The 10,847-nt window shown below is 42.7% G+C and overlaps 2 protein-coding genes across 2 annotated transcripts in view; both read right to left on the bottom strand.

Annotated features, from left to right (window-relative positions):
* Nucleotides 1–351: 351 nt before the first annotated feature.
* On the bottom strand, nt 352–8,631 carry LOC118118290 (tetratricopeptide repeat protein 39C). The gene is made up of 14 exons (XM_035171347.2): nt 8,169–8,631; nt 5,884–5,932; nt 5,011–5,139; nt 4,541–4,655; nt 4,006–4,408; nt 3,576–3,744; nt 3,361–3,454; nt 3,158–3,265; nt 2,973–3,082; nt 2,757–2,880; nt 2,573–2,670; nt 1,694–1,798; nt 1,566–1,604; nt 352–1,075 (listed from the first exon to the last, which is right to left on the bottom strand). Exons 1-14 carry the CDS (start codon nt 8,312–8,314, stop codon nt 986–988), a joined length of 1,779 nt encoding a protein of 592 aa, XP_035027238.1. The 5' UTR covers nt 8,315–8,631; the 3' UTR covers nt 352–985.
* A 549-nt stretch (nt 8,632–9,180) lies between these two features.
* The window catches only part of LOC118117187 (laminin subunit alpha-3), a 54,932-nt gene continuing 53,265 nt past the window's right edge, over nt 9,181–10,847 (bottom strand). Inside the window, exon 79 of the mRNA XM_047341870.1 lies at nt 9,181–10,825. Coding sequence (XP_047197826.1) covers nt 10,683–10,825 — 143 coding nt within the window. The 3' untranslated portion in view covers nt 9,181–10,682. The remainder of the gene's footprint in view (nt 10,826–10,847) is intronic.

The following is a 10,847-nucleotide window of genomic DNA, read 5'->3' as shown; positions in this document are numbered from 1 at the left end:
TGGGACATACGACATACTAATAAATCAAAGTACACGTCAATTTCTTAAAGTTGGTTTGTCACTTTAGTAATGTTTTATATGATGTATGTTCAAGTGCTCATTTTCCAGCAAGTTTGGTTTCACTCTACTTTAAATATTATTTGATGCAATTTAAAAACGTCGTCATTGACAGACACTCGCAATAAGTTGAGCTCGTGTATCGTCGTACGTATCGTGGATATCTTGGCTTTATCAATATCCCCTGTTGACTTTGTTGCAACGACCTGTTAATGTTTTTTAATTGTTAGAATTAATAATGAGCAGTGATATTTGGTAGGTGCACGTGTAGGTAACTTCAAAACAAACTTTTTGTACTGGATAAAACAATATTCATTTTTTATTATGTTAAAACAAACAGATCTAAAGTGGGAACCAGTTTACAGCAGAAAGTGCCACATGATGTTGGCACAGGGTTAAAACTTGTGAGCACGTATTTACATCAAGAACAATTCTGCTAAAAAAAGGGGGGGCTATGGTAAAATAATAGAACTAGTCAGTGCTTAGTGGTCATACCAGTGGAGTAGCAAAGTCTCAACAGCACAAATGTCAAGTCAGCGACAAACACTGATAGTAAGAATAAGAGTTTCTCAAAGTCATCAACCGAGTAGTCATTTCTTTGTCAGATAATACTTTATGTGCCATTTACATTATTGACCTGACTTTTCAAAATTATAAACATTTATGTGGTTTTACTGGTATGTAATCTTTTAATTAACAATATAAACAATAAAAAAGATTCAATGTATTGTGCAGGACAGTAACAGATCAGTAAAACTCCTCTTGCAACTGTTCTTCTGTAAAACACCTACATGTATATATTGCACACATTTTAAAATCCATTTGGCTCATATGAAAAATAAATTAAAACAGTAGAGCCTTAGTGCCCAGATTGAAATTGTGGCTTTTTCAAACACCCGTTCTTCCAGTTCTTTCTGAGGTGCAGGGGTCAAGGCTGAGCCGCAGTTCTCATAGAGGCCAGAGCTGAGTGAATACGAACATGGAGCCTGTTCTCAAAGTCATAGCCAGCATAGTCCTCCTGCATAGTCCGTGTGAATAAAAGAGACAAGAGTGAGTAAAATGTGTTATTTTGTCTGTGCCATCTATCATGTGTTCACACTGACAGATCAATGCACTCGATGCTCAGTGAGATAGAAACAGCTTTACGCTCGGCTCCGTTCTGACTTTGCTGCGTCTGATGAACTACGCAGAGACGAGTGGTACAGCCACAGCTGAGAGAGACAGAACTGTACTCTGTCAATGTCAGCTGCACATCCACAAACAGAGTCAATGCTACTGCACCAAACCAGACGTCTGCACTGCAACTCAAAGAGGCTACACCCAGTGCACAGCAGGTACTGCACATACTATTCACTTTATTAGTTTAGCCTACTGGAACTCATAAGTTCCAAGGATTTGTCGTGACTAAACTAATTTTGCAACTACTTGAAATCTATCAACGGTCGTTCAGCAAACAAAGTGTTTTGTACAACTCTTCAGAGCGTGTAAAACAAAGAGACCTACTGTACCTTGGCCTGAAGCATTAGCATGTGGCCCCTCCCTGCAGACTGGAGAAGGAAAAAAAGAATAACACATTTAGATAACGTGACTTCTCCACCATCTCAATTAAACTCTATCACGCACACACACAACTTGCCTCTGGGCTGTTCAGCAGCACACAGCCCAGTTCATAGTAGGAGTAGGGCTGAACATAAGAGTTGGTTAGGCGACCGACCTCGTCCCTCGCGGCCAGTTGGAAATACTGCAAATACAAGAGGAACAACTCAGTCACATCCCACTAAACTAAATTCTAGCTGTTATCACCTCAGTATTGATTATTAAATGATGAGTATCCAGTTTATCAATAACAAATCTTGCAGTGCGTCAGGTGTCCAGGCTCCATACATTGTATTAGAGCCCAGCCGATATCAGTTGGCCGATAAGAACCTTTGACTGACAAATCTGTATCAGCTCCTATTTAGTAAAACTTTTATTTTTCAGAATAAACAAACGCAGAAAAGTAGATCGAAAGACTTTCCACCACGCTCTCCTCTCTTCATCGTAGACTGACTCATATAAGCAGAAGTGATTATGAATTGTGGCGTGAGCTGGTGGTAATCTGAGCTTGTCGAGGGGTATTTGCTGGGTGTGGACCTGTAGTAGTACCTGCAAGTAAAATCCATGCTTACATTTTCTTAATGCATATTCTTAATTCAAGTTTTACCTATTTATTTGGTTGTATTAGTGTTTTTATTCAATTATTTAGAATTAAGTTTATGCTTAAACTGTAAAGTATCAAGCCTCTCTTTTTTTTGTCATAAGGGTTTGAAAACGGCATCTTGGGAATCATTGACAATTTTTTTCTTTTTACATATTTATATCTATATATCTAGATATATATCTATATCTAGATATATATATATATATAGATATATCTAGATATATCTATATATATAGACCAGTTTATCAGCATCTTCTACCAAAAATCCATATCAGTCAGACTCTACATTGTATCATAAACACGACATTAGCTTACCTGAATAGCATCTTTGGTATTCTGAAGACATTTGTTTATGGCACCAAGAAGCAGGTTTTTCAGGCCTGTGCACGATGCCTCCTCAAAGCCCTGCAGGACTACAACAAGGACACAAAATAACAAAGCTTACACCTTTATCCATGATACAAGTGAGACCTTGAAGGAATCTCTTACAGTCCAGTACCGTGTGACATGGTCTGCAGCTTGGCAGTGGAGCAGTTGGGCAGAGCTTTCCACAGATAGAGTATCTCAATCACATACAGGATGCAGTGTTCTTTGGACAGACAGGGACTCCTCAGCTTCTCAGCCTGATAAGACACGTAAACACATGCATATGCACATTGACACATTGTACTTTAGGAAGAGTTTGCACTGCACAATCGGCTGGAAACCTACTCACCCTCTTCATGGAGAACAACTCTATCTGATTATTCTTGCGCTTGAAAAGTCTTTGAACATCCTTGAAAACTGCGATAGCTCCCTCCAGATCGCCCGTGGCTCCTTGGCATACTACGCAACACAGAACAGGAATCAGAAGCAAGTACTAAATGAACGTAAAGCCCAAGTCAGCTGTCGTGTTATCACCTCCAGTTAAATAAGCGTAGTAGCACTGCGACCAGCGGGACTCAGTCTTCAGCCGCTCAAAGGCCCTGTAGGCTTCTCTGTAGTTCAGCTCGATCATGCTGCACCAACCTAAAAACGTGAACCAACAGGAGTTATGATGCAGACCAGTGCGGAGGAAGGTGGTTTAAAATCTGAAGAGGGGAGGGAAAAAAAACAAGTAGTACCTATTTCATATAAACACACATGCTGAATCTCCCTCTGGCCAGAAGCCAGATCCAAGGCATTGCTGAAGGACGTCAAGGCGCCACTGATCTGGCACTGGAAAGGAAAACTTTGTGGTGTGAGTTACAGCGAAGACAACATTGAGTTTTCTCATCTTAGGAGAACGATCAGCAAAGCATCAGATATAAAAAGGGGCTGATTCTTAACATGGATTTACCTCAAGGCGTTGGACTCTGCCTTTGAAAAACATGAAGAGGGAGGAGTTTGGATAGATGGCCTCCCGCTGCTGGAGAATGGACTTGGCCTCTGTTAGGCCGGCCTGTGTGTCTGTGCCATCCAGAGCGAAGAAGGGCTGCACTACTGTGTGGTACCACAAGAGGGCCAAGCTGTAAGGGGAAGCACAGACAATGTTCAGAAAACATCAATGTCTTTCCACTGTCAGTTGCTGCAGCTCCTCTTTTCAGCCTCTGACAGAAACAGGGGCTTTTAGCTCCTGTCTCTCTAAGGCCCAGTCTGGTCTGATTGGCCGGCTCGCCCACCTAGGTATGTTTTCTCCTAATTGGTTGGTGTGTCAGAGGTGTTACCCAATCAGCAGCGGCGTGTAAATATAAACCCCGCCCTATTAAACTACTCACTCACGTACTCACGTAGCTAACGGCGCCTTCATGTCCTTACTTTCACTGGCATACGTGAGCGCCGAGAGGCCCTGGAGACGGTCGCCCGGGAAGCCCAGCAGGTTGACGATCTTCAGTAGGTGCGGCGGCACCATCGAGATACAGAGGTGGAAGAGGCCGTAACCAAAGCTGACCGAACCTTTTAGCCGGTCCAGAGCCTCCGAGCTGATGCCGTCAAGTCTCTGGGAAGGGCTCGGCCCGGGTGAAGATGAGCGGCTTTGCACCGACGGCTCAGCGGAGGACGACGGAGACGGTTTGGATTTGTGTTCTGACTCCTTTTTTCTGCTGCTGCCCTCCTGCAGGTGTGTGATGTCACTGTAACATTTGTTGTACATCTTCCAGGCTTTACGGAGGATCCAGCCTCCTTTAATGTACGCTGTCGGGAGAATTGAAGTCAAGTCAGTGAAACAGCGAATGATATCAATGCAATCACCTGCTGGAAACAAACATGTTTCTTATTTTCATCTCACACCAGTAAAGGTGCAGTCACTGCAGTTAGATGCTGTACCTGACAGCTCCTGTTTGATGAAAGACAGCACCGCAAGGTAAACCTGACAGTCTGCAATGATGATCTGCCTCTGGAGTCTGTCCACTGCAGCACCCCCTGACCTCTGGGAGTCCATCTGCCAACACAAACACCCAACGATGTGACGAGCTAACAAGTAAACCTGGACATTGTGGTCCATTTTAAAATGCTCCTTTTCAGGTTAAATATACTTGTTCTATATACAGTAACTTTACATGGATTGGATACATTTCTATTTTCAAACAATCTAAATTCAATAGATATAATAAATAAGTATTATAGTAGGAATACACTTCTATAAAAGGAGATACATCAGTTTTTGATGTTCAATCAATTTGTTAAAACATATTTTCAATTTGTCATTAGAAATCTACAACAGAATAAACTGCAGAAAGTGAAGTGGTCTCAATACTTTCTGAAGCCGCTGTATATAATATAAAGACGTTACTCACACTTCTCTTGATCTTGTTCTTGATGGTTTCAATGACGCCGGCGTTTTCGCTCTCGCACATTCTCTCTGTAGCTTTGAGGTCCTCGAACGCCATCTGCATTTTCTCCTCTTCAAACGTCATCATGGCGTTCTACAAACAGGTGGCCAGAAGAACAACAACGGCTTAACATTGATATTCAACTAAAGCCAAATTCTGGAAAGCAAAAATCGTAATCCTGGGATTAATCCCGAAGACCAGAAAGCAAGAAAACAAATCAAATCTGAACTAATCAGTTCCCCAACTGTTACAGATTTCAAACAAACTATTTACAGTAGGATCCCATTTTCCTTCTAACATGTTTAAGATCAGCTTGTCACAGCTGAAGAGAACACGCAGCCACCTACACACAACAAAAAACGTAGAAACGGCAAAAATAAACACTTTAAAAGTCCAGTCACAGGGAGACAAGTTTATTTGTTTAGCAATGCACAATAACTGCTGACAAAGAACTCGTGATACTGTCAAAAGGAGAGTGACAAGGGATTTTTAATGACGTGTTAAATGACATTACTTGTTTCTGTTGTGTGTGAATGAACTTATTATTATAAGTCGCAATGGACAGAATTGTCAGCCAAACAAATGTAATGTAATAATTTAAACGAATCTTGGTGAAATGTGGTTTATAAAAATGACTTCTCAATGCAAACTCTAGTTCAGCAGTTAGTCCTGCTTCTGTTTTGAGACTTTGTTTATTGGCATTGCGCCCAGACAGAAACACAAGGGAGAAAGGGAAATTCCGTGAACGTCATTATGTAAAGGAACTGGTCTTTTCAAAGAGGAATTCATCAATCATTTGAGTCAGCAGCATGTTGAGGATCCGGCTCCTGCACTCACCAGAAAACTCACGAAACTGGCCCCGAAACTCATCAGCGGACTGTGGCTCCTGAAAGAGATGATATAGGAGAAGTGATGAGAACGAGTGACATGTCAGTGACAGATGAGGCGGAGTGACAAGGGATCAAACACTGGACTGATTGACAGACAACACAGAGTCTCAGTTAGAGATGCTCCAATACCAGCATTAGAAATTCTTCTGATTCTGCTGTCGGGCAACGGGGAGTACGGAAATCTTCCTTCTGAATTATACCACGTCTTTAAAGTATATTAGTTTCACCAAGATAAAACTGCAACTTTCTTTCCGGTAGTGTAGCGTTACCCTGAACTAGCTCAAATGTCAGCAATTTTTGCAATACTTCACGTTGGAAAGTCCCACAAGTTAAACAGTGACGTGTACCGTACGCAACACTTAAGTTCAGAGGGGTGGCACAAGCCTGTCAAAATTAATAATAAAAAATGTATGCATTTGTTATTTCAAAAGGTTTAACCTGAGCCAGGCCAGAAAATAAGAATAGCAATCATCTTTTTCACTTCAGGGTTAGTAGCATACAGCTATTGTTGCTATGTATGTAAATGCTGTGGTATCAGATCGGTACTTGGTAACGACAAATATGCAAAGTCCGGGTTTCTTATGAGGAAGGAAACATGGTATCGTAACATCTCTAGTCACAGACAAAAACAACTTGATTCAGAATAAATGTGGTGATTTCATATGGTACAGATACACTCAACCTCCTGGTAACCACTGTCCTTCACCCATAATGCGACACACTGTTTAACAGTGCCAGTAGGAAGTTGGTCAATACAGTCGGTCACACGGCCTCTCTCATTTACTGCGTATGTGTTTTTTATTTTACTTCCCTTCATCTATTTTTTTGTTGCTGATGCAATCAAAACAGGACGACACCTAGAGCTAAACTCAATTAGTGAGAGAGGTGACATTTAAGTTTTACCGCGGGGGGGGAGGACACACAGGGGCTGCCCTGCTGTGGCATCAACGTTCAAGGTGAGAGCCAATAACAGCACAGCACGAGGAATCAAGTGGACTCTGGTTGGTCAGAGTGAGAGCAGGGGTTCCCCAAATCTTTTTTTTTTTACACTTCTGCCAAGGAGGTAATGTTTCCCCCCCCCCCGTCTGTTTGTTTGTTTGTTTGTTGGTTGGTTGGTGTGTTTAGCTGGTTTTAGACATGCACTGAACTCCAGATATTGTCCCCATGGGCAGTATGTGAAAACGCAAATGTCTGAGCAAGAAGCAGCGGACATTCTTTGGGAATCAATTACAAAACAATACAAACATAAATTACAGGTTTCCTCCAGACATTTGGGCTGTAAATTAAAGCCCCACAACTGCAACATTGAACGAGCTTAAAGGGAAAGTTCAGCCAAAAATGAAAATTCACTCATTATCTACTCACCACTATGCCGATGGCACCACTGAACACTTTTGGAGTTTCAAGAGGTAAACATTGTGTCTTCAAATGTGAAAAAAACAGAAAAAAAAGCTAACCTATGCCTCCATACTGCTCGTGTGGTGTCATCCAGGTGTCCATAAGTCCGACTTCCAATTCCACTCGAAACGGCGTCAGTTACACCGTGTTTTCAGCCTAAATGTCCACCACCGGAAGAGACGGACGCAGCTCCAGAGGAGGACAACCACAGACATTTAGGCTAAAAGACAGTGTAAATGGGTCGTTTTGAGTCGAATTTGACTGTCGGACTTAAGGACACCTGGATGACACCACACCAGCAGTATGGAGGCATGCTATGTTCTTTTTTACATTTGAAGAAGTTGTCACCATTTACACAATTGTTTTGGATTTGACTGCAACGCTGTTTACCCCTGAAACTCCATAAGTGTTTAGTGGACACTTCACCCACCCCTCACTCGGCTCAGTGGTTATAGATAATGAGTGAATGTTGAGTTTTGAGGTGAACTATCCCTTTAGGCAGGTGCAGCCAAATCCGAACAGCCTCCATGTGTCGCTAGCTGAGCCAGGTTGGACCTGTCCATCTGGAAGCAAGAGAACTGGCCTGACAGGAAGGACCAGCTGCTCACTGCTGTGTGGAACAAGTTACAGTGAAGGTGTCCATCACGATCCTGCAGGAGCCTCACAGGTCACAGTCAGGACGTGGGGGGTTGCTCAGGGAGCTCGAACAGGATTCGTGACATGGATGTTGCAAAGTACAGATAGTGCTTCGGGGGTGTTCACTGAGATGAGTTAGCAATAGAAGCAGAAACATCGTGATGTCTTTGAATGACACAACCCCGGAGGGAGACAGACCTGTATTTTCTGAAGAGCTCGTCGCTCTCCTTGAAGCCATTGTTGAGCAGCATGTTGATCCCCTGCAGGGCCAGCTCCGCGTCGTCCACTCGCTCCGTCTTCTCCTTCGACTCGCTCCCCGGGGCTGGGTCCGCAGGGTCCGCCATGGAGGGAGCCGAGCGACGGAGTGAACGCGGCCTGAGAGCAGGGCAGGACGGGCGGAAGGAGGGAGGGAGGTCCGCTGAGTTCACTTCCAGGCGGGAGACTCTCAGCCGGTGGAGCCCGTCAGAGGAACCGCGGTTAAAGCCATGTTTGTCACACTGAACGGTGAACGGGTGCAGGACGCTGACATGACAACATGAGTGTAGTAGGTGGCTGTCGGTTGTCACAGCGGTGGAGTCACTGTTCGATTCCCCGCCGCCCTCCTGCCTCTGTCTGCCCGGTGCGTTTGTGCGTTCACTCCGGAAACGTGATGCATTCAAAGCGCCACCGGAATTATAGCTTTGTGTACGGTGGCCCTGAAGTTCACAATACGACCCGCAAATCCCCAAACACAACAGCGAGTAAGAAAACACAGCAACACATTAAAAAACACAGCAACACATTAAAAAACGCAACAACAAATTAAAAACACAACAACACCTGTTTGTACAACTTTCACTCAGAAGGTCACAACAAGTCAGTGAAGGCAGCACGGGAGTGGGCGTGGCGTCTTTACCTTGTCAGCCAATGAGGTGCGAGGGGAAAGTGTGTGGAAGAGCCTGCTGCGTGTTCTAACAGGTTTCTATCGTCTTATAATAAGAATAATATGTTTCCCTGAGGGGCAGAGAACTGTGTGTTGACAAAGACCAACACCACTTCATCTAAACTCATTCGAATTCAGACGCTTATGAAAAATCCTTCTCCTATAATGTAGGCATATGGAGGAAAATAGACATTGTAGGTATTTTTCTAAATCAAATATAAGACCCATTCAAGTATATTTCAAGTTATTTTTAATCGATATCTTACAATCAAAAAGTAAACACACGTCAGAACATAAAATAATTTTGGTTTGTCAAAAGATCTTTTTACTTATGGCACAAAACAAAGTATTTATAACGAACAGATTACAAAATCCTTTACAAGTCAGTGGTCACAACACAGGAATGCACGTACAATATTACTTATCATCATGCATATTATTTTTCTCATATCACAAATTTTGGTGTAAATGTACAAGGCAGGTAAATAAACACTTGATGGAGAATTTTATGTATATAAAAATACATGTTTTAAATAGCAATATGTATGGTGGCCCATAAGTCTCACACATGTGCATTAACTGAAAACACAAACGCAAAAGCGACAACACAACTACAAAAGCCACGCAACGGAAACATAATCACATCGGAAGCGAGTGACTAAAGTGAGATTTTGTTTGTGTGAACCTGTCAAGCCAGTCACAGACATCCATTGTTACTCACTTCTGTTGTACTTGGGTTGTGGATTTTGCGGTTGTGTAGTCTCTTCCGCATTTCTGTTGTAACTTTTGCCATTTTGTTGTGGCTTTTTCGTTTGTGTTGTAGCTTTTCATTTGTGCTGTAGCTTTTGCATACGTGTTGTAGCTTTTGCATACGTGTTGTAACTTTTGCATACGTGTTGTAGCTTTTGCATACGTGTTGTAACTTTTGCATACGTGTTGTAACTTTTGCATACGTGTTGTAGCTTTTGCAGTGTGTTATGGTTTTTGCAGTTGTGTTGTCACTTTCACATTCATGTTTCCCATGAATGTCCTTGTGTGAGACATCATGCACCGTTAAAGGGGGATAAATGGTCCCAAACATTACAGACCAGATTTATGCTACAGTAAAGTCTATTTTCAGCATAAAGACAAACGCTCCACAAAATTCAGTACGTGCTGTTTTCTGGTGTAACTGACGTAAACAGCAGCACAGAACTTTGTCATGCATGCAGAAGGAATGCAAAATGGAAAATGATTTCAGAACGGCAGTAATATGGGAACAAACTGTGTGAAGACTGAACCAGTTAAAATGCAGAATTCTACATGTGAATTGTCTCTGAGTTGTGTAAATAGGATTTGAAGTAGGATATAAACGTTTGAGTCAACAAAAAAAAAAACATAAGCGTATCACAATCACAAAAGGCATCATTTGTTGTTTTTCTCTTAAAGTGCTGGGTTGCTCTCTCCGACCCGTCACCAGCATTTACAGTAGAATTTGATTGTCGACAGAGAATGAATCAGACCGTAAAACAAACTGCTGTGAGGATATGAATTCATGATTTGGTGTCACAGAATAAATACAGAAATGTCGAATAAAGAGGCAGTTACTATGAAACTGTCAACTGCTCATATGCTCATATCTCTATTTTACACACACACTCACGTTCACACTCACTGACACACACTCCTCATAATATGTACATTCTTACATACAAACACATTATCTGTCTTGGTAACAGATTGCACATGGTTGACGGTGGATCATGTGGTCCCAAGGTTTGTGTAGTGATGACGCAGTGAGACGCTTGTGCTCAACCTGGACACTCTTTGAGGTTGACGTGGCCGAACGCAGCGGGGAGCCTCTCGAAAGAGACGGAGTCCTCGTTGATAATCATGTCCTGGATGCATCCGACGAAGGACGACGTGAGGGGGAGCGTCTGCTGCGTTGGCGTCTCTGCAGGAGAGCACGCAGTGAA

The sequence above is a fragment of the Hippoglossus stenolepis genome, chromosome 11 (assembly GCF_022539355.2).
Source record: "Hippoglossus stenolepis isolate QCI-W04-F060 chromosome 11, HSTE1.2, whole genome shotgun sequence".
NCBI classification, from domain to species: domain Eukaryota; kingdom Metazoa; phylum Chordata; class Actinopteri; order Pleuronectiformes; family Pleuronectidae; genus Hippoglossus; species Hippoglossus stenolepis.
The sequence above is the reverse complement of the archived record's forward strand: the minus strand, read 5'-3'. Positions and strand labels throughout refer to the sequence as shown.